The sequence below is a fragment of the Bombina bombina genome, chromosome 2 (assembly GCF_027579735.1).
Source record: "Bombina bombina isolate aBomBom1 chromosome 2, aBomBom1.pri, whole genome shotgun sequence".
Lineage (NCBI taxonomy): Eukaryota > Metazoa > Chordata > Amphibia > Anura > Bombinatoridae > Bombina > Bombina bombina.
The window spans coordinates 1,445,884,787-1,445,909,524 of NC_069500.1; the positions used below are offsets into that span (position 1 = coordinate 1,445,884,787).

The following is a 24,738-nucleotide window of genomic DNA, read 5'->3' on the forward strand; positions in this document are numbered from 1 at the left end:
CCATTAAATGCAGAAGCCATATGAGGGCTACATTACACAGGGTGATACCATTAAATACAGAAGCCATATGGTAGTGGAGGGCCCTCTAGTGGGCCTGTAACAAAATTAAGGGTTTACCAACTTGAAGTCTGGAGTAATGCTAAATGTGTTGTTACAATGTTGCAAGGGGGAAGGAGGTGTCTGTTTTCTTACCTTTATAGGGTCCTGCAACAGTGAGATCAGCCTCTTTCGGTTTCCAGACTTCAAGGAGAAGGTTTCTGAAGTTGTCTGAAGGTTCTTGAAGTAAAACATGGAGAGATCCAGGAGAAAATCTGTGCCTCCCAAGCGTTACAGGGAGGTGGTGGAGATGGCTGCAAGAAAGAAAGGACCTGCAAGGCACAGACAGGAGCCGGAGTCAGAAGATGTGGTACCCCCCACACCCCAAAAATCCCCACCTGCTAGGAGTTTTAATAAAGGAAAGGGCAAGGCAGGGGGTAGCTCACGGCCTAAAGGCGCCGGAGGGAAGGCCCAGACCAGTGGGGTAAATAGGGTAGCCCCCAATCAAGGCCCGCAGGCAAGCGGGGAGGTGTCAGCGGTGGGGGGAACAGAGTGTGGCCAGGGGAATTTGTCTGGTCCGGTTGCCCCAGCGGATGCTGGGGCCGGCCTGGCCGGGCAGTTTGCGGCCTTGCCGCCGGCGGCCTTAGCGGCAGTTTTGGCCTTGGCCCAGTCCTTTGTCGGGGGGTTGCCCCATGGGGACCAGGGCCTTGGCGTGGCTGTCGCTGGGGCTGGCGGTGGTACAGGAGCAGGCCCACAGCACAGCCACATGGCAGAGTGCGCAGCGGAGTCTGGCCCTCCGGTTGGCGGTTCCCGCGAGATCTCCTCCGAGAGTTCTGAGGAGGAGGAGGATCGCGGTCGCCATTCGGAGGGAGGACGCGGCAGAGTGAGGAGTGCCTCGCGTGACCGGAGCCCCGAAGGTAACTTGGGGGGACTCCGGTTAGCGAGCGGGGTATCAGGAGGACAGGCAGGGAGCAGCGGGGCCCACTTACCTGGCATGGGGATGGCTGGGGGTCCGGATGCTGGTAGGAGAGCATGTGGCGCAGTTGGGTCCCACGTGGGTATGCATGTTGATGGCGCGCATGCGCGCATGGCGGTTGACCGCGGTCCTCAGAGGGGCTCATCTGGTGTGTCAGGCGGAGCGGTGTGTTCAGTTGGGAGGCCTACAGTGCGGCCTAGCACGAGTGATCAGGTCGTGGCTACGGATAGAGGCAGTGACGGGCAGAGGCCCGTGGTTGTGGTGAATGAGAGGGGTGCATCGGTACGGAGTACAGGTATAGGGGCCACATTGGGACAAGATTGCATGAGGGGTGGCATGAACCTGAGGTATGCAGGTGTGGATGCAATATCAGAGGCCGAAGGGCCTGAGGGGCCATATGGTAGATTGGAGACTGGACGGAGATATGAACCACACATGGGGTGGGGACATGCGTGGATAACGCATGCCTATGAGGGAGTTTCTCAGTTTAGGGCTGGGGGATTTGTGAGACCGTGTGAGGCGACAAATGATACGCAGTATGAGAGGGCGCAGATGCATAGAGGGGGCCAGTCTCATGGTGGTGTGGATGAGGATATGATCAGGAGAGCTGTGGAGGCAGCGTTGCATGCGAGAGATGCTGCGAGGCCCCTGCCTGGGTTTAGTGGTCAAGCCCGGGAGGGGGCGGCGCAGGAGGTGATTATCAGGGATGCTGTGGCTAATGTTCTGGGTATGTCAGCTGGGGGGAGACAGGGGCAGGGGAGAGAGGGTGTTTCAACTGTTGCCCCTCTCACAGACCGGAGTACCCCCCAAGTTGTTTTGTCTCAACAGGTTCCATCAAGCACAGCAGAGATGGCAGCGAGCACGAGCAGCGCCATGGCAGTAGCAGGTACTAGTGGCATCCAGAGCGCTGCGAGTCCAGCGACTCCTTCGCAAGCAGGGATACCAGGCGAGGGTGAGTGCCACGCACCAGACATCATACACACTGACACGGGGTCTTCCACAAGTGGGTCAGGATCCGATAGCGGGGAGGATCTTGGGTTAGTGGGGAAGGGTCAGCGCAGGATGTTTAGGTGGATAAAGAAGATGGCGTCTGCTAGAGCGAAGGACAAGGCGGGCGCTACGTCCCAGACACTTGAGCTACAGGGAACGCAAGCTTTAGGGGGCGCTGTTACGCCAGTGGGACCAGTGCCTCGCAAAGTGGCTGCACAGGGTGACACTTACCCGTGTTTGGTCCACTCGCTATATGGCCATTTGAAAGCGAAGGTCGTTAAAAAGATTCAAGAGGGAAAATACGTTAACGTATTCGAGCTCTCTCTGGATGCGTTTAGAGCCAAAGAAAGGGCGGCGGATGGCTCGGGCCCAAAGAAAGTACGTAGGCCGGAGACGTACGAGGAATGGCTTAAATGCTTCCGTGTACTGGCTGCGTGCTATGTCGACAGGTGGCCGTTGCAGGGGCATAACCTGTTTAAGTACCAGGATACCATAGAGGATATCCGTACGAGATTCAAGGAAGGCGCATGGCGTGAATACGACATGGCCTTTAGGAGAAAGATGGTAGGTAACCCTCTGCTGCATTTTGGGACACAGGATATGCACTTGTGGTCCAAATTAGGATTGGAAGGCAGTTCTCCCTCCCCAGTGGCGTCACGTCAAGCACCGCAGCGCCTAGGGGCGCGGCTGGGCAGGAAAGGGAGGGAGTGCTGGAAATACCAGGATAAGCAGTGTGACAGGGGGAGCAGCTGCTCCTTTCGTCACATCTGCAAGTTCTGTGCAGGGCCTCACCCAGGCGCCGATTGTGGAAAACGAAAGGACCAGGGACAGCCCAGAATTACGCCTAAGGCGGGAGTTGCAGTCAAGAGCACCAACTCCGCTTAGGTTGCGGGCCATGCTGATATGGCTGGCGAACTACCCCGACACAGGGGCAGCTGAGCTGCTGAGGTCGGGGTTGGAAGGGGGTTTCCGGATACCGGTCATGGGTCGTGTTGAGGGTTCTTCAGTGCACAGGAACTTGAAAACGGCCTATGAATTCCCGCACGTGGTTAGGGAAAAGTTGGCAAAGGAGGTGGCGCTGGGCAGGGTATCGGGGCCATTCTCCACATGCCCGATGGCGGATCTGGTGATCTCCCCATTGGGTGTGGTACCCAAGAAAGAGGAAGGGAAGTTCAGGTTGATACATCACCTTTCTTTCCCAAAAGGGGCGTCAGTCAACGACGCTATTGACCCAGAGCTGAGTTCAGTGCACTATCAATCGTTCGATCGTGCGCTGGACGTGGTCAGGGCATGCGGTCCGGGGGCATTGCTGGCGAAGCTAGACATTGAGTCGGCTTTCCGCCTGCTGCCACTGCACCCTTCGGCTTTCAGACTAATGGGCATGAAGTTCGAAGGGGAATATTATGTGGACAGGTGTTTGCCGATGGGCTGCTCATTGTCCTGTTCCTTGTTTGAGTGTTTTAGTTCTTTCCTGCATTGGGTAGTGTACAAGGCGTCAAGTGGGGGAGCGGTGGCCCACTACTTGGACGATTTCTTGTTGGTAGGGAGAGCTGGTTCCACGGAGTGTGAACAGCTCATGGAGGTTATGCAGGATATGATGTCGCGTTTTGGAGTGCCGCTCGCGGACGACAAAACGCAGGGGCCGTGTACATGTCTCACATTTCTAGGTATCGAAATAGATACAGTGCAGGCGGAATGTAGGCTGCCCATGGACAAGGTTGTCCGGATGCTTGGAGCGGTCCGAAGGATTAAGGGGTCGAGCAAGGTTGCGATAAAAGAGGTGCAGGCGCTGCTGGGCCTCCTGAATTTTGCGGGTAGGGTCATCCCGATGGGAAGAGCCTTTAACCGTAGATTGGAGGGACTTTTGAAGGGCCCTGCCGGTCTAGCAAAATGGACGAGCATTACGGCGGATGTGAGGGAGGACCTGGAGATATGGGAAAAATTCCTAATGAATTTTAATGGTGTGTGCCTATGGAGGGGTAGGAAAGTACCCAACAAGGCAATAAACTTGTACACGGACGCAGCGGGGGGTTTCGGGTACGGAGCGTACCTGGACGGAGAATGGAGCGCGGCTCCATGGCCGAGGGGCTGGATAGATGCAGGTTTCACCAAAAACTTGACGCTGTTGGAGCTATTCCCGATAGTGGTTGCTGTGGAGATTTGGGGGGATAGACTGGCTAATAAATCGGTGGTGTTCTGGACGGACAACATGAGTGTGGTGTACGCCATTAACAGGCTGTCCGCGTCATCGCCAGCGGTTGTGTGTTGCTTGCGTCACTTGGTGTTGCGATGCTTGCAGTTCAATATACATTTTACCGCCAAACACGTCCCGGGAGTGCAGAACATTATTGCAGATGCACTCTCTCGATTTAAATGGGAGCAGTTTAGGGCAGCGGCACCCATGGCGGCAGAGGAGGGGTTAACATGCCCATCTTCTCTTTGGCAGCTGGTGAAGGTTGGATGAGCATCCTAGCTTTGGTGAAGGCATCCTTGGCGCCAAGGACATGGTCAACATATAAGAGTCACTGGGACTGCTGGGAGGCGTTCTGTCAACGCGGAGGTGTACAGGTACAAAGGGCTTCTAGGGTGCTGGTGTTGGAATGGTTGGCTTTACTACGGAAAGAAGGGGTCAGTAAGGCCGGCGCGAGTAGTAGGCTATCGGCTCTGGCCTTCTTTAACAAGGCGCTTGGCTTTGAGGACCACTCCGGAACCTTCCTAGTAAGGAAGGTGTTGAAGGGGTGGGGCAGGTTGGCCCCCCGTCAGAAAGATCGGAGAGAGCCCATTACACGGGAGAGATTGAAGGCGTTAGCGAATGGTGTGGCAAAGGTTTGCACATCCAAGTACGAGCAGCTTCTTTTCCGAACGGCATTTGCTTTGGCGTTTGCGGGAGCCCTCAGGGTGGGGGAGCTTGTGGCGTCTGCAAAGGAGAAAGGTCGAGGAGGAGTGCAGTTGGAGCATGTCCGTTTGACGGACGAGGGGCTCCTGTTGTTCATACCCAGGTCCAAGACGGACCAGGAGGGGGTGGGGGCATGGCTGCCCCTTGAACGTCAAGAGTTTGAGGATTGCTGCCCAGTGGCATGCTTGGAGCAATACCTGAAGGTGAGGCCGGCGGGAGGGCAACTGCTCCTGATACATGAGGACGGTTTGGCCCTCTCGGTTTTTCAATTCCGCCAGGTATTGGCGAAGACGGCAAAGGAGGCCGGGTTGGATCCGGGCAGGATCGCCCCGCACTCGTTTAGAATAGGCGCGGCGACCAGCGCAGCGCAAAAGGGAGTTACGGTGGCGGAGATTAAGCGCTTGGGTAGATGGAAGTCGTCCCAGTACAAGACTTATATTAGACCTGATAAAGGACACTGCTAGAGCACAGACATGTGGGCGGGTCCATACTTCCAAAGGGGGGGTTTTTGTTGGGGGGGACCCAGGTTGTGCAAGGGCGGTTTTTTCATGGTGGTGTTCTCTGTTTTATCAGGTGTTGTGAATGCGAAAGCACCTCCGGTTCGTGTATGGATGGTAGGCCATTCATACATCCACTGGGCTCATCTCAGGGCGTTACGATCGCCGGAAGGTCAGCAACTTGGATTCCCAACGTCCAAGGCAAGCTTTCGGTGGTTAGGGCGCAGGGGACTGTCGTGGGCTGATTTGCCTGCACTTTTACAGGAGGCACACAAAAGGTGGGGGCGGCCTAATGTTTTAGTGCTGCACCTCGGGGGAAATGACTTGGGGGCAATGCCCGCGCTGGATTTGATCAGAAGAATGACAGCGGATGTGCAATGGATGCACACTTGGTTGCAGGGTGTGACTTTGGGGTGGTCAAATGTAGTTGCTCGACTGCAATGGCGGCACATTGTCACACAGAGGGCTGCATATAATGTGCGCAAAAAGGTGAATAGGGAGATGGGAAGAGCGGTCACGGGCATTGGGGGTTTCGTGGTCAGGCACGAAAGCATAACGGCCGACAAAAGGGACCTATTTAGGCCTGATGGAGTCCACCTTACGGACGTAGGGTTGGATATGTTTCTAAGGGACATCAGGGGAGCCTTGTTGGGGATTATTCATTAAAGTTTGGGTTAAATTGTTGTATCTGCAATCTGTTGAAATCGTTATGTTTTTATGGTTATGATTAGTTAAAGTGTGGTTTATTACTGGGTTCCTGTTGGTTGGTTTGGCGGCAAGAGTTCGCCTGGCTCTTGTGGCGGGTGGTCAATGCCCTGGGGAGCGGGCACAAGGAGAGAAGAGTGACGGTCCGGGGAAAAGGGAGGGGTTATGCCTGCCAGGCGCCGGCCTGGGGGTCCTCTCCCTCGCAATTGGACCGAAGACCTCTGAACATCACAGCTCTCTCTGAGTGCCATGGGGCGTGACAGCCGGGTGTCACGCTGCAGGTATCGAAAGGGGCCTTGACCATCTGCTAATAGGGGCTAGGTTAGGGTGAGATGCCGCCAACGTTGAGGATTACGAACTTGTTGCCAAGTTTCGTTGATAGGTTGATCAAGTGCCTAAGGGTAATTGGAATGACTCTTAGGCACAAGTTAAAGCGTTTATTTAATAAACGTGAACCGTGACCGGTTCTTTCTCCCAAACAAATGGTGTCGTGTCTTATTTACTAGATAAGGGTATTAGTCAGTAAGAAGGACGGAATAGATGGTTTAAACCTTATGAGGGGTTACATTACACAGGGTAATACCATTAAATACAGAAGCCATATGAGGGTTACATTACACAGGGTGATATCATTTAATACAGAAGCCATATGAGGGGCTACATTACACAGGGTGATACCATTTAATACAGAAGCCATATGAGGGGCTACATTACACAGGGTGATACCATTAAATGCAGAAGCCATATGAGAGGTTATATTACACAGGGTGATACCATTAAATGCAGAAGCCATATGAGGGGTTACATTACACAGGGTGATACCATTAAATGCAGAAGCCATATGAGGGCTACATTACACAGGGTGATACCATTAAATGCAGAAGCCATATGAGGGTTACATTACACAGGGTGATACCATTAAATGCAGAAGCCATATGAGGGGTTACATTACACAGGGTGATACCATTAAATGCAGAAGCCATATGAGGGGTTACATTACACAGGGTGATACCATTAAATACAGAAGCCATATGAGGGGTTACATTACACAGGATGATACCATTAAATGCAGAAGCCATATGAGGGGTTACATTACACAGGGTGATACCATTAAATGCAGAAGCCATATGAGGGGTTACATTACACAGGGTGATACCATTAAATGCAGAAGCCATATGAGGGGTTACATTACACAGGGTGATACCATTAAATGCAGAAGCCATATGAGGGGTTACATTACACAGGGTGATACCATTAAATGCAGAAGCCATATGAGGGGTTACATTACACAGGGTGATACCATTAAATGCAGAAGCCATATGAGGGGTTACATTACACAGGGTGATACCATTAAATGCAGAAGCCATATGAGGGGTTACATTACACAGGGTGATACCATTAAATGCAGAAGCCATATGAGGGGTTACATTACACAGGGTGATACCATTAAATGCAGAAACCATATGAGGGGTTACATTACACAGGGTGATACCATTAAATGAGGAAGCCATATGAGGGGCTACATTACACAGGGTGATACCATTAAATACAGAAGCCATATGAGGGGTTACATTACACAGGGTGATACCATTAAATACAGAAGCCATATGAGGGGTTACATTACACAGGGTGATACCATTAAATGCAGAAGCCATATGAGGGGTTACATTACACAGGGTGATACCATTAAATACAGAAGCCATATGAGGGGTTACATTACACAGGATGATACCATTAAATGCAGAAGCCATATGAGGGGTTACATTACACAGGATGATACCATTAAATGCAGAAGCCATATGAGGGGTTACATTACACAGGGTGATACCATTAAATGCAGAAGCCATATGAGGGTTACATTACACAGGGTGATACCATTAAATACAGAAGCCATATGAGGGGTTACATTATACAGGGTGATACCATTAAATGCAGAAGCCATATGAGGGTTACATTACACAGGGTGATACCATTAAATACAGAAGCCATATGAGGGTTACATTACACAGGGTGATACCATTAAATGCAGAAGCCATATGAGGGGTTACATTACACAGGGTGATACCATTAAATGCAGAAGCCATATGAGGGTTACATTACACAGGGTGATACCATTAAATACACAAGCCATATGAGGGGTTACATTACACAGGGTGATACCATTAAATGCAGAAGCCATATGAGGGCTACATTACACAGGGTGATACCATTAAATACAGAAGCCATATGAGAGGTTACACTACACAGGGTGATACCATTAAATGCAGAACGATATGAGAGGCTACATTACACAGGGTGATACCATTAAATGCAGAAGCCATATGAGGGGTTACATTACACAGGGTGATACCATTAAATGCAGAAGCCATATGAGGGGTTACATTACACAGGGTGATATAATTAAATGCAGAAGCCATATGAGGGCTACATTACACAGGGTGATACCATTAAATGCAGGAGCCATATGAGGGGTTACATTACACAGGGTGATACCATTAAATACAGAAGCCATATAAGGGTTACATTACACAGGGTGATACCATTAAATGCAGAAGCCATATGAGGGTTACATTACACAGGGTGATACCATTAAATACAGAAGCCATATGAGGGTTACATTACACAGGGTGATACCATTAAATGCAGAAGCCATATGAGGGTTACATTACACAGGGTGATACCATTAAATGCAGAACGATATGAGAGGCTACATTACACAGGGTGATACCAATAAATGCAGAAGCCATATGAGGGTTACATTACACAGGGTGATACCATTAAATACAGAAGCCATATGAGGGTTACATTACACAGGGTGATACCATTAAATACAGAAGCCATATGAGAGGTTACATTACACAGGGTGATACCATTAAATGCAGAACGATATGAGAGGCTACATTACACAGGGTGATACCATTAAATGCAGAAGCCATATGAGGGCTACATTACACAGGGTGATACCATTAAATGCAGGAGCCATATGAGGGGTTACATTACACAGGGTGATACCATTAAATACAGAAGCCATATAAGGGTTACATTACACAGGGTGATACCATTAAATGCAGAAGCCATATGAGGGTTACATTACACAGGGTGATACCATTAAATACAGAAGCCATATGAGGGTTACATTACACAGGGTGATACCATTAAATGCAGAAGCCATATGAGGGTTACATTACACAGGGTGATACCATTAAATACAGAAGCCATATGAGGGGTTACATTACACAGGGTGATAACATTAAATGCAGAAGCCATATGAGGGGCTACATTACACAGGGTGATACCATTAAATGCAGAAGCCATATGAGGGGTTACATTACACAGGGTGATACCATTAAATGCAGAAGCCATATGAGGGTTACATTACACAGGGTGATACCATTAAATGCAGAAGCCATATGAGGGTTACATTACACAGGGTGATACCATTAAATGCAGAAGCCATATGAGGGTTACATTACACAGGGTGATACCATTAAATACAGAAGCCATATGAGGGGTTACATTACACAGGGTGATAACATTAAATGCAGAAGCCATATGAGGGGCTACATTACACAGGGTGATACCATTAAATGCAGAAGCCATATGAGGGGTTACATTACACAGGGTGATACCATTAAATGCAGAAGCCATATGAGGGGTTACATTACACAGGGTGATACCATTAAATGCAGAAGCCATATGAGGGTTACATTACACAGGGTGATGCCATTAAATACAGAAGCCATATGAGGGGTTACATTACACAGGGTGATACCATTAAATGCAGAAGCCATATGAGGGGTTACATTACACAGGGTGATACCATTACATGCAGAAGCCATATGAGGGTTACATTACACAGGGTGATACCATTAAATGCAGAAGCCATATGAGGGGTTACATTACACAGGGTGATACCATTAAATGCAGAAGCCATATGAGGGTTACATTACACAGGGTGATACCATTAAATGCAGAAGCCATATGAGGGGTTACATTACACAGGGTGATACCATTAAATGCAGAAGCCATATGAGGGGTTACATTACACAGGGTGATACCATTAAATGCAGAAGCCATATGAGGGGTTACATTACACAGGGTGATACCTTTACATGCAGAAGCCATATGAGAGGTTACATTACACAGGGTGATACCATTAAATACAGAAGCCATATAAGGGGTTACATTACACAGGGTGATACCATTAAATACAGAAGCCATATGAGGGGTTACATTACACAGGGTGATACCATTAAATACAGAAGCCATATGAGGGGTTACATTACACAGGGTGATACCATTAAATGCAGAAGCCATATGAGGGCTACATTACACAGGGTGATACCATTAAATGCAGAAGCCATATGAGGGTTACATTACACAGGGTGATACCATTAAATACAGAAGCCATATGAGGGTTACATTACACAGGGTGATACCATTAAATACAGAAGCCATATAAGGGTTACATTACACAGGGTGATACCATTAAATACAGAAGCCATATGAGGGGTTACATTACACAGGGTGATACCATTAAATGCAGAAGCCATATGAGGGGTTACATTACACAGGGTGATACCATTAAATGCAGAAGCCATATGATGGCTACATTACACAGGGTGATACCATTAAATACAGAAGCCATATGAGGGGTTACATTACACAGGGTGATACCATTAAATACAGAAGCCATATGAGGGGTTACATTACACAGGGTGATACCATTAAATACAGAAGCCATATGAGGGGTTACATTACACAGGGTGATACCATTAAATGCAGAAGCCATATGAGGGGTTACATTACACAGGGTGATACCATTAAATACAGAAGCCATATGAGGGGTTACATTACACAGGGTGATACCATTAAATGCAGAAGCCATATGAGGGCTACATTACACAGGGTGATACCATTAAATGCAGAAGCCATATGAGGGTTACATTACACAGGGTGATACCATTAAATACAGAAGCCATATGAGGGGTTACATTACACAGGATGATACCATTAAATACAGAAGCCATATGAGGGGTTACATTACACAGGATGATACCATTAAATGCAGAAGCCATATGAGGGCTACATTACACAGGGTGATACCATTAAATGCAGAAGCCATATGAGGGGTTACATTACACAGGGTGATACCATTAAATACAGAAGCCATATAAGGGGTTACATTACACAGGGTGATACCATTAAATACAGAAGCCATATGAGGGGTTACATTACACAGGGTGATACCATTAAATACAGAAGCCATATGAGGGGTTACATTACACAGGGTGATACCATTAAATACAGAAGCCATATGAGGGGTTACATTACACAGGGTGATACCATTAAATACAGAAGCCATATGAGGGGTTACATTACACAGGATGATACCATTAAATACAGAAGCCATATGAGGGGTTACATTACACAGGGTGATACCATTAAATGCAGAAGCCATATGAGGGCTACATTACACAGGGTGATACCATTAAATGCAGAAGCCATATGAGGGTTACATTACACAGGGTGATACCATTAAATACAGAAGCCATATGAGGGTTACATTACACAGGGTGATACCATTAAATACAGAAGCCATATAAGGGTTACATTACACAGGGTGATACCATTAAATACAGAAGCCATATGAGGGGTTACATTACACAGGGTGATACCATTACATGCAGAATCCATATGAGGGGTTACATTACACAGGGTGATACCATTAAATGCAGAAGCCATATGAGGGGTTACATTACACAGGGTGATACCATTAAATGCAGAAGCCATATGAGGGTTACATTACACAGGGTGATATCATTTAATACAGAAGCCATATGAGGGGCTACATTACACAGGGTGATACCATTTAATACAGAAGCCATATGAGGGGCTACATTACACAGGGTGATACCATTAAATGCAGAAGCCATATGAGAGGTTATATTACACAGGGTGATACCATTAAATGCAGAAGCCATATGAGGGGTTACATTACACAGGGTGATACCATTAAATGCAGAAGCCATATGAGGGCTACATTACACAGGGTGATACCATTAAATGCAGAAGCCATATGAGGGTTACATTACACAGGGTGATACCATTAAATGCAGAAGCCATATGAGGGATTACATTACACAGGGTGATACCATTAAATGCAGAAGCCATATGAGGGGTTACATTACACAGGGTGATACCATTAAATACAGAAGCCATATGAGGGGTTACATTACACAGGATGATACCATTAAATGCAGAAGCCATATGAGGGGTTACATTACACAGGGTGATACCATTAAATGCAGAAGCCATATGAGGGGTTACATTACACAGGGTGATACCATTAAATGCAGAAGCCATATGAGGGGTTACATTACACAGGGTGATACCATTAAATGCAGAAGCCATATGAGGGGTTACATTACACAGGGTGATACCATTAAATGCAGAAGCCATATGAGGGGTTACATTACACAGGGTGATACCATTAAATGCAGAAGCCATATGAGGGGTTACATTACACAGGGTGATACCATTAAATGCAGAAGCCATATGAGGGGTTACATTACACAGGGTGATACCATTAAATGCAGAAGCCATATGAGGGGTTACATTACACAGGGTGATACCATTAAATGCAGAAACCATATGAGGGGTTACATTACACAGGGTGATACCATTAAATGCAGAAGCCATATGAGGGGCTACATTACACAGGGTGATACCATTAAATACAGAAGCCATATGAGGGGTTACATTACACAGGGTGATACCATTAAATGCAGAAGCCATATGAGGGTTACATTACACAGGGTGATACCATTAAATGCAGAAGCCATATGAGGGTTACATTACACAGGATGATACCATTAAATACAGAAGCCATATGAGGGTTACATTACACAGGGTGATACCATTAAATGCAGAAGCCATATGAGGGTTACATTACACAGGGTGATACCATTAAATACAGAAGCCATATGAGGGTTACATTACACAGGGTGATACCATTAAATGCAGAAGCCATATGAGGGTTACATTACACAGGATGATACCATTAAATACAGAAGCCATATGAGGGGTTACATTACACAGGGTGATACCATTAAATGCAGAAGCCATATGAGGGGTTACATTACACAGGGTGATACCATTAAATACAGAAGCCATATGAGGGGTTACATTACACAGGATGATACCATTAAATGCAGAAGCCATATGAGGGGTTACATTACACAGGATGATACCATTAAATGCAGAAGCCATATGAGGGGTTACATTACACAGGGTGATACCATTAAATGCAGAAGCCATATGAGGGTTACATTACACAGGGTGATACCATTAAATACAGAAGCCATATGAGGGGTTACATTATACAGGGTGATACCATTAAATGCAGAAGCCATATGAGGGTTACATTACACAGGGTGATACCATTAAATACAGAAGCCATATGAGGGTTACATTACACAGGGTGATACCATTAAATGCAGAAGCCATATGAGGGGTTACATTACACAGGGTGATACCATTAAATGCAGAAGCCATATGAGGGTTACATTACACAGGGTGATACCATTAAATACACAAGCCATATGAGGGGTTACATTACACAGGGTGATACCATTAAATGCAGAAGCCATATGAGGGCTACATTACACAGGGTGATACCATTAAATACAGAAGCCATATGAGAGGTTACACTACACAGGGTGATACCATTAAATGCAGAACGATATGAGAGGCTACATTACACAGGGTGATACCATTAAATGCAGAAGCCATATGAGGGGTTACATTACACAGGGTGATACCATTAAATGCAGAAGCCATATGAGGGGTTACATTACACAGGGTGATATAATTAAATGCAGAAGCCATATGAGGGCTACATTACACAGGGTGATACCATTAAATGCAGGAGCCATATGAGGGGTTACATTACACAGGGTGATACCATTAAATACAGAAGCCATATAAGGGTTACATTACACAGGGTGATACCATTAAATGCAGAAGCCATATGAGGGTTACATTACACAGGGTGATACCATTAAATACAGAAGCCATATGAGGGTTACATTACACAGGGTGATACCATTAAATGCAGAAGCCATATGAGGGTTACATTACACAGGGTGATACCATTAAATGCAGAACGATATGAGAGGCTACATTACACAGGGTGATACCATTAAATGCAGAAGCCATATGAGGGTTACATTACACAGGGTGATAACATTAAATACAGAAGCCATATGAGAGGTTACATTACACAGGGTGATACCATTAAATGCAGAACGATATGAGAGGCTACATTACACAGGGTGATACCATTAAATGCAGAAGCCATATGAGGGCTACATTACACAGGGTGATACCATTAAATGCAGGAGCCATATGAGGGGTTACATTACACAGGGTGATACCATTAAATACAGAAGCCATATAAGGGTTACATTACACAGGGTGATACCATTAAATGCAGAAGCCATATGAGGGTTACATTACACAGGGTGATACCATTAAATACAGAAGCCATATGAGGGTTACATTACACAGGGTGATACCATTAAATGCAGAAGCCATATGAGGGTTACATTACACAGGGTGATACCATTAAATACAGAAGCCATATGAGGGGTTACATTACACAGGGTGATAACATTAAATGCAGAAGCCATATGAGGGGCTACATTACACAGGGTGATACCATTAAATGCAGAAGCCATATGAGGGGTTACATTACACAGGGTGATACCATTAAATGCAGAAGCCATATGAGGGTTACATTACACAGGGTGATACCATTAAATACAGAAGCCATATGAGGGGTTACATTACACAGGGTGATAACATTAAATGCAGAAGCCATATGAGGGGCTACATTACACAGGGTGATACCATTAAATGCAGAAGCCATATGAGGGGTTACATTACACAGGGTGATACCATTAAATGCAGAAGCCATATGAGGGCTACATTACACAGGGTGATACCTTTAAAGAACAGGGTTAGGTCTTTATTCCTTATTCGAATTTGTAGAAATGCATCAATGTCAGAGCGAGGAATCCCAGTCCAGCCAAGCTCCACCTTCCGAGGGTCCCCACGCCGGGTCCTGTTGCTGTGATTCTCATAGCGCCAATACCAGCCATGGCGGAAGAAGTAGGTGTAGAACCGTATCACAGGCTCCCCCCACGGTCCACGCTCCTGAAGTACCCAATCAAATACGGTGTTAAATCTCCCGGAGCACCGACCTGCATTACAACAGAAGGACAATCCCTAGAATACATGCCTCATAGTGCAACCTCTAGCGCACACGCGCCTCACAGTGCAACACTCCGCCTCTAGCTCTCATGTGTCACCCCCCCGCTTCTAGCTCTCATGTGTCACCCCCCCGCCTCTAGCTCTCATGTGTCACACCCCCACCTCTAGCTCTCATGTGTCACACCCCCGCCTCTAGCTCTCATGTGTCACCCCCCCCGCTTCTAGCTCTCATGTGTCACCCCCCCGCCTCTAGCTCTCATGTGTCACACCCCCACCTCTAGCTCTCATGTGTCACACCCCCGCCTCTAGTTCTCATGTGTCACACCCCCGCCTCTAGCTCTCATGTGTCACACCCCCGCCTCTAGCTCTCATGTGTCACCCCCCCGCTTCTAGCTCTCATGTGTCACACCCCCGCCTCTAGCTCTCATGTGTCACCCCCCCGCCTCTAGCTCTCATGTGTCACCCCCCCGCTTCAAGCTCTCATGTGTCACACCCCCGCTTCTAGATCTCATGTGTCACACCCCCGCCTCTAGCTCTCATGTGTCACACCCCCACCTCTAGCTCTATTGTGTCACACCCCCGCCTCTAGCTCTCATGTGTCACACCCCCGCCTCTAGCTCTCATGTGTCACCCCCCCCGCCTCTAGCTCTCATGTGTCACACCCCCGCCTCTAACTCTCGTGTGTCACACCCCCGCCTCTAGCTCTCATGTGTCACACCCCCGCCTCTAGCTCTCATGTGTCACACCCCCGCCTCTAGCTCTCGTGTGTCACACCCCCGCCTCTAGCTCTCGTGTGTCACACCCCCGCCTCTAGCTCTCGTGTGTCACACCCCCTCCTCTAGCTCTCGTGTGTCACACCCCCGCCTCTAGCTCTCGTGTGTCACACCCCCGCCTCTAGCTCTCGTGTGTCACACCCCCGCCTCTAGCTCTCGTGTGTCACACCCCCGCCTCTAGCTCTCGTGTGTCACACCCTCGCCTCTAGCTCTCATGTGTCACACCCCCGCCTCTAGCTCTCATGTGTCACACCCCCGCCTCTAGCTCTCGTGTCACACCCCCGCCTCTAGCTCTCATGTGTCACACCCTCGCCTCTAGCTCTCATGTGTCACCCCCCCGCCTCTAGCTCTCATGTGTCACACCCCCGCCTCTAGCTCTCATGTGTCACACCCCCGCCTCTAGCTCTCATGTGTCACACCCCCGCCTCTAGCTCTCGTGTGTCACCCCCCGCCTCTAGCTCTCGTGTGTCACACCCCCGCCTCTAGCTCTCGTGTGTCACACCCTCGCCTCTAGCTCTCATGTGTCACACCCCCGCCTCTAGCTCTCATGTGTCACACCCCCGCCTCTAGCTCTCGTGTCACACCCCCGCCTCTAGCTCTCATGTGTCACACCCTCGCCTCTAGCTCTCATGTGTCACCCCCCCGCCTCTAGCTCTCATGTGTCACACCCCCGCCTCTAGCTCTCATGTGTCACACCCCCGCCTCTAGCTCTCATGTGTCACACCCCCGCCTCTAGCTCTCGTGTGTCACCCCTCGCCTCTAGCTCTCGTGTGTCACACCCCCGCTTCTAGCTCTCGTGTGTCACACCCCCGCTTCTAGCTCTCATGTGTCACACCCCCGCTTCTAGCTCTCATGTGTCACACCCCAACCTCTAGCGCTCTTGTGTCACACCCCCGCCTCTAGCTCTCATGTGTCACACCCCCGCCTCTAGCTCTCATGTGTCACACCCCCGCTTCTAGCTCTCATGTGTCACACCCCTGCCTCTAGCTCTCATGTGTCACACCCCCGCCTCTAGCTCTCATGTGTCACACCCCCGCTTCTAGCTCTCATGTGTCACACCCCCGCTTCTAGCTCTCATGTGTCACACCCCAACCTCTAGCTCTCATGTGTCACACCCCCGCCTCTAGCTCTCATGTGTCACACCCCCGCCTCTAGCTCTCATGTGTCACACCCCCGTCTCTAGCTCTCATGTGTCACACCCCCGCCTCTAGCTCTCATGTGTCACACCCCCGCCTCTAGCTCTCATGTGTCACACCCCCGCTTCTAGCTCTCATGTGTCACACCCCCGCCTCTAGCTCTTATGTGTCACACCCCCGCCTCTAGCTCTCATGTGTCACACCCCCGCCTCTAGCTCTCATGTGTCACACCCCCGCTTCTAGCTCTCATGTGTCACACCCCAACCTCTAGCTCTCATGTGTCACACCCCCGCTTCTAGCTCTCATGTGTCACACCCCCGCCTCTAGCTCTTATATTTCACACTCCCGCCTCTAGCTCTCGTGTGTCACACCCCCGCCTCTAGCTCTCGTGCGTCACCCCCCCCCGCCTCTAGCTCTCGTGCGTCACCCCCCGCCTCTAGCTCTCGTGTGTCACCCCCCACCTCTAGCTCTCATGTGTCACACCCCCGCCTCTAGCTCTCATGTGTCACACCCCCGCCTCTAGCTCTCATGCGTCACCCCCCCCGCCTCTAGCTCTCGTGTGTCACCCCCCCGCTTCTAGCTCTCATGTGTCACACCCCAACCTCTAGCTCTCATGTGTCACACCCCCGCCTCTAGCTCTCATGTGTCACACCCCCGCCTCTAGCTCTCATGTGTCACACCCCCGTCTCTAGCTCTCATGTGTCACACCCCCGCCTCTAGCTCTCATGTGTCACACCCCCGCCTCTAGCTCTCATGTGTCACACCCCCGCTTCTAGCTCTCATGTGTCACACCCCCCGCCTCTAGCTCTTATGTGTCACACCCCCGCCTCTAGCTCTCATGTGTCACACCCCCGCCTCTAGCTCTCATGTGTCACACCCCCGCTTCTAGCTCTCATGTGTCACACCCCAACCTCTAGCTCTCATGTGTCACACCCCCGCTTCTAGCTCTCATGTGTCACACCCCCGCCTCTAGCTCTTATATTTCACACTCCCGCCTCTAGCTCTCGTGTGTCACACCCCCGCCTCTAGCTCTCGTGCGTCACCCCCCCCGCCTCTAGCTCTCGTGCGTCACCCCCCCGCCTCTAGCTCTCGTGTGTCACCCCCCACCTCTAGCTCTCATGTGTCACACCCCCGCCTCTAGCTCTCATGTGTCACACCCCCGCCTCTAGCTCTCATGCGTCACCCCCCCGCCTCTAGCTCTCGTGTGTCACCCCCCCGCCTCTAGCTCTCGTGTGTCACCCCCCTGCCTCTAGCTCTCATGTGTCACACCCCCGTCTCTAGCTCTCATGTGTCATACCCCCGCCTCTAGCTCTCATGTGTCACACCCCCGCCTCTAGCTCTCATGTGTCACACCCCCGCCTCTAGCTCTCATGTGTCACACCCCCGCCTCTAGCTCTCATGTGTCACACCCCCGCTTCTAGCTCTCATGTGTCACACCCCAACCTCTAGCTCTCATGTGTCACACCCCCGCCTCTAGCTCTCATGTGTCACACCCCCGCTTCTAGCTCTCATGTGTCACACCCCCGGCTCTAGCTCTCATGTGTCACACCCCCGCCTCTAGTTCTCATGTGTCACACCCCCGCCTCTAGCTCTCATGTGTCACACCCCAACCTCTAGCTCTCATGTGTCACACCCCCGCCTCTAGCTCTCATGTGTCTCACCCCCGGCTCTAGCTCTCATGTGTCACACCCCTGCCTCTAGCTCTCATGTGTCACACCCCCGCCTCTAGCTCTCATGTGTCACACCCCCGCCTCTAGCTCTCATATGTCACACCCCCGCTTCTAGCTCTCATGTGTCACACCCCCACCTCTAGCTCTCATGTGTCACACCCCCGCCTCTAGCTCTCATGTGTCTCACCCCCGGCTCTAGCTCTCATGTGTCACACCCCCGCCTCTAGCTCTCATGTGTCACACCCCCGCCTCTAGCTCTCATGTGTCACACCCTCGCCTCTAGCTCTCATGTGTCACACCCCCGCCTCTAGCTCTCATGTGTCACACCCCCGCCTCTAGCTCTCATGTGTCACACCCCCGCCTCTAGCTCTCATGTGTCACACCCCCACCTCTAGCTCTCATGTGTCGCATCACATATCTAGGATACAGGTATCGCATAACACCAATATGATACTGTACAGATGTCATCATTAACCTGACAGATGCATAAAAACACAACATGTAGGGGATGTAACTGGCACCATGTAATGTACAGCAGCAGAGCCAAGTGTAGGCTGTGATGTGTCATTACATTTAAGGGGTTGCCTACTGACCATAGATCCGTTGGATGGCTTTCCTGTCTACGTGGTCCAGCTCTGTGTTAGTATTATCCGGGATATAATTGGGCTGCATGACAGAGCCCAGCTGGTTCATGTGACTGAGACCAAGAACGTGGCCGATTTCATGAACTGCAACCTGCAGAGGACATGAGTGTAGTGTGAGAACATATACAAGACATATAAATATGTTTACACCCATAGGTGAACAAAGTGAGGCAAAGGAAAATACATGGTGTGTTTGTATTTGCTGCATTTGTGTCATGTGACTGCATATAAGGTGCATGTTATGTGAGTCTGTGCACAATATATAGCACCTGCGCTATGTATATGGTGTATTTGCATCATGTGACTGCATATAAGGTGCATGTTATGTGAGTCTGTGCAAGGTGTAGAGCTTCTGTGCTGTGTGTATTTGGTGCATTTGTGTCATGTGACTGCATATAAGGTGCATGTTATGTAAGTCTATGCATGGTGTAGAGCTTCTGTGCTGTGTGTATTTGGTGCATTTGTGTCATGTGACTACATATAAGGTGCATGTCATGTGAGTCTGTGCATGGTGTAGAGCTTCTGTGCTGTGTGTATTTGGTGCATTTGTGTCATGTGACTGCATATAAGGTGCATGTTATGTTAGTCTGTGCATGGTGTAGAGCTTCTGTGCTGTGTGTATTTGGTGCATTTGTGTCATGTGACTGCATATAAGGTGCATGTTATGTAAGTCTATGCATGGTGTAGAGCTTCTGTGCTGTGTGTATTTGGTGCATTTGTGTCATGTGACTGCATATAAGGTGCATGTCATGTGAGTCTGTGCATGGTGTAGAGCTTCTGTGCTGTGTGTATTTGGTGCATTTGTGTCATGTGACTGCATATAAGGTGCATGTCATGTGAGTCTGTGCATGGTGTAGAGCTTCTGTGCTGTGTGTATTTGGTGCATTTGTGTCATGTGACTACATATAAGGTGCATGTCATGTGAGTCTGTTCATGGTGTAGAGCTTCTGTGCTGTGTGTATTTGGTGCATTTGTGTCATGTGACTGCATATAAGGTGCATGTTATGTTAGTCTGTGCATGGTGTAGAGCTTCTGTGCTGTGTGTATTTGGTGCATTTGTGTCATGTGACTGCATATAAGTTGCATGTTATGTGAGTCTGTGCATGGTGTAGAGCTTCTGTGCTGTGTGTATTTGGTACATTTGTGTCATGTAACTGCATATAAGGTGCATGTTATGTGAGTCTGTGCATGGTGTAGAGCTTCTGTGCTGTGTGTATTTGGTGCATTTGTGTCATGTGACTGCATATAAGTTGCATGTTATGTAAGTCTATGCATGGTGTAAAGCTTCTGTGCTGTGTGCATTTGGTACATTTGTGTCATGTGACTGCATATAAGTTGCATGTCATGTGAGTCTGTGCATGGTGTAGAGCTCATGTGCTGTGTGTATTTGGTGCATTTGTGTCATGTGACTACATATAAGATGCATGTTATGTGAGTCTGTGCATGGTGTAGAGCTCATGTGCTGTGTGTATTTGGTGCATTTGTGTCATGTGACTGCATATAAGGTGCATGTCATGTGAGTCTATGCATGGTGTAGAGCTCATGTGCTGTGTGTATTTGGTGCATTTGTGTCATGTAACTGCATATAAGGTGCATGTCATGTGAGTCTGTGCATGGTGTAGAGCTTCTGTACGGTGTGTATTTGGTGCATTTGTGTCATGTGACTGCATATAAGGTGCATGTCATGTGAGTCTATGCATGGTGTAGAGCTTCTGTGCTGTGTGTATATGGTGCATTTGTGTCATGTGACTGCATATAAGGTGCATGTCATGTGAGTCTGTGCATGGTGTATAGCTTCTGTGCTGTGTGTATTTGGTGCATTTGTGTCATGTGACTGCATATAAGGTGCATGTCATGTGAGTCTGTGCATGGTGTAGAGCTCATGTGCTGTGTGTATTTGGTGCATTTGTGTCATGTGACTGTATAAAAGATGCATGTTATGTGAGTCTGTGCATGGTGTAGAGCTCATGTGCTGTGTGTATTTGGTGCATTTGTGTCATGTGACTGCATATAAGATGCATGTTATGTGAGTCTGTGCATGGTGTATATGATACATCTTATATTAAGTTAAATGATACAAATGCATCTCATGTGAGTCTGTGCACAGTATATAGCACCTGCACTATGTATATGGTACATTTGTGTCATGTGACTGCATATAAGGTGCATGTTATGTGAGTCTGTGCATGGTGTAGAGCTCATGTGCTGTGTGTATTTGGTGCATTTGTGTCATGTGACTGCATATAAGATGCATGTTATGTGAGTCTGTGCATGGTGTATATGATACATCTTATATTAAGTTAAATGATACAAATGCATCTCATGTGAGTCTGTGCACAGTATATAGCACCTGCACTATGTATATGGTACATTTGTGTCATGTGACTGCATATAAGGTGAATGTTATGTGAGTCTGTGCATGGTGTAGAGCTTCTGTGCTGTGTGTATTTGGTACATTTGTGTCATGTAGGGTGCATGTCATGTGAGTCTGTGCATGATGTAGAGCTCATGTGCTGTGTGTATTTGGTGCATTTGTGTCATGTGACTACATATAAGATGCATGTTATGTGAGTCTGTGCATGGTGTAGAGCGCATGTGCTGTGTGTATTTGGTGCATGTTACAGAAGCATTAGTTATTTTGTTGTGAAGAGCTTATTTCCCAGCAGCAATGCCTGAACCAGCAAGCCAGCGCCTAAGAAGGGCTCCAAGAAAACCGTAACAAGTATCATTTCATAAAGAGTTAACTTTTTTCAGCTTTTAGAAACTATTGCCTAAATACACATTTGCTGGCTTCAGCTCTAAGTTTAGAGATAACCAATCCCATTGTCTAATCACCTCCGGAGCCAGACTGCTAATTGATAAGATGAACTTGTAAACTTGTTATCTTAAGTACTGTAATCCTATTGTGGCCTGTCAAAGGACAGTGCTCTCTATCTAAATGTGTGATGGGGGATTTTGTGCTTCCCCCCCTCTCCCCCTGGGAGTGCCCTGTGTGCATGTAACCTTAATAAAAAGCAGGCTGGGCATCCCAGTCCTGAGTTCTTGTTTGACCCTCAATCGCAGCGTTGACTCGTTTTTGTGGGCAGAAGGGTATCCTAGCTGTACTGCAGCTAAGGGAGATTATTCTATATTTGCGAGACTCATATAGAATACTATGGAAAGCAGCTTCTCCCCTCTTTAGCAATAGGGATCCAGGCTACTAAGCGGTCCATCTCTCAGCGAGACTAAGGGTAACCGTAACATTTGGCGGCAGCGGCGGGATTTTCCTGGATTTCCTAGGAGAGGTACAGAACGGATGGAGAGCGCTTACGAAAAATTGAAGCGTACAACCCTAAAGGATTTACTTGAAAGCAGAGGGGGGTACGCCAGCAACCGGCCGAGGAGAGAGCTGATCACAGAATTGACCGAACTGGATCAGAGCTTCACAATGGCGGAAACACCGACCACGATTAGTGACGAAAAAACCAGGATTGTTCGGGAAAGGCTCTCATTATACGGGCCGAACCCCTCCATGGAATTGGTACAGCAGTTGATGGCGGAGGCGGATGAGGATATACAAGAGACTCGAGCCCACGAACTCAACCTAGCGAATGCACACCGCAATGCTGAAGCCCCGCAGGTAATCATCCCTGTCGAAAATGCTGGGAGGCCCAAGATACCCTATGCAGCATTTCGACCCTTCCTAGAGAGCGAGACAGGGATTGATGAATATTTGTCGGACTTCGAAAGGCAATGTGCCCTGCACCAGATTCCCAACAGAGAGTGGCCCACGATATTGTCTGGGAAACTATCCGGGCGAGCCCTGGAAGCCTTTCGTACTCTGGGTGCTGAGGAAGTGACACAGTATGAGCTAGTTAAGGAGACACTGTTGCGACGGTACGCTGTAACTCCGGACACATATCGCCGACAGTTTCGGGGCATGAAAAAGAAGCCTAACGATACCCATATGGAATGGGCGCACCGAATGCGGAGAGCGGCAAATCACTGGCTGAGCGGAAGTAAAGCGGTGACTGGTGAGGAAATTTTACAATTGTTTCTCTTAGAACATTTTTATAATGGCATGGAACAGCAAGGGAAGGAATGGCTGCTAGACAGGCGGCCTTCTACCTTAGAAGAAGCAGCCAAATTGGCCGATGAACATTATGACTCCCGTCTTCACGAACCCATGAACTACCGAGCTCCAGCACGGGTCGAACCCAGAGAGGTTTACCGTGCACCCCCTCGTGCTGAATTTCGAGCCCCAGTGCCCACAGGGCCCGTCCGACACTCAGGACCACCCAATAACAGCTCTGAGCGTCCCAGACCGACTTGCCACCGATGCAAGCAACCAGGGCATTTCATGGCTAGCTGCCCCCTTAATACGCACCAGACACCCAGGAATTACAATTACCCCTCTGGGTCCTATCGTCCGGCCCGGGCCCTCTGTGTTAACCAAGAGGCCCCTATGGAGGGATATGTGGGGCCGCTTCACGAGGCAGACCCTGTATATGCTGCCTCAGATAACCGCCAGCACCATCGGCAGAGGGTATGGCTCGAGGGGCGATCTACCGAGGGATTGCGAGACACAGGGGCTACTATCACGCTGGTACAGAGTCATTTGGTGCCAGAGCACAAGCGATCCGGACAGACTGTGGCCGTTAGAGTGGCGGGGGGGGATGTGTACAAAATTCCAACAGCTAAAGTGCATCTTGATTGGGGAGCGGGAAAGGGGGCTGTGAACGTGGGCCTAATGGATAATTTACCTGCCGAAGTACTACTGGGCAACGATTTGGGCCCCATGACTTCTGCCTATGCTCCAGTATGCAACAACGAGGCGGACCCAGTGACTACACGGGCCCAAGCCCGGACGGAGCGAGAGCTCTCACCAGTGCGGGAGACACAGGTAAGACCTACCCCGACCTTGCCTGACAGGTTAGGCCCCATACCCTGGGACACCCCAGATGCTTTCGAGGCAGAGTCTAAGACTGACCCGACCTTACAAAAGTACCGGGAACGAGCAGAGACCGGAGGGGGCGGGGCAGATAACGAAACATTCTTATGGGAAAAAGGGAAACTATACCGCTGGACAGAGAAAAGGGGACAGCGTAGGCGACAGCTGGTAGTGCCCCACAAATACCGTCAAGAAATCCTCAAAATAGG

General features: G+C 49.0%; 1 protein-coding gene across 1 annotated transcript in view; it reads right to left on the bottom strand.

The window, feature by feature from the left end:
- LOC128647621 (matrix metalloproteinase-21) overlaps positions 1–24,738 on the bottom strand; it is a 256,538-nt gene that overhangs the window by 16,080 nt on the left and 215,720 nt on the right. Inside the window, exons 4-5 of the mRNA XM_053700376.1 lie at positions 19,549–19,690; positions 15,109–15,366 (exon numbers count right to left, since the gene is read on the bottom strand). Of these exons, the coding sequence (XP_053556351.1) occupies positions 15,109–15,366; positions 19,549–19,690 (400 nt within the window). The remainder of the gene's footprint in view (positions 1–15,108; positions 15,367–19,548; positions 19,691–24,738) is intronic.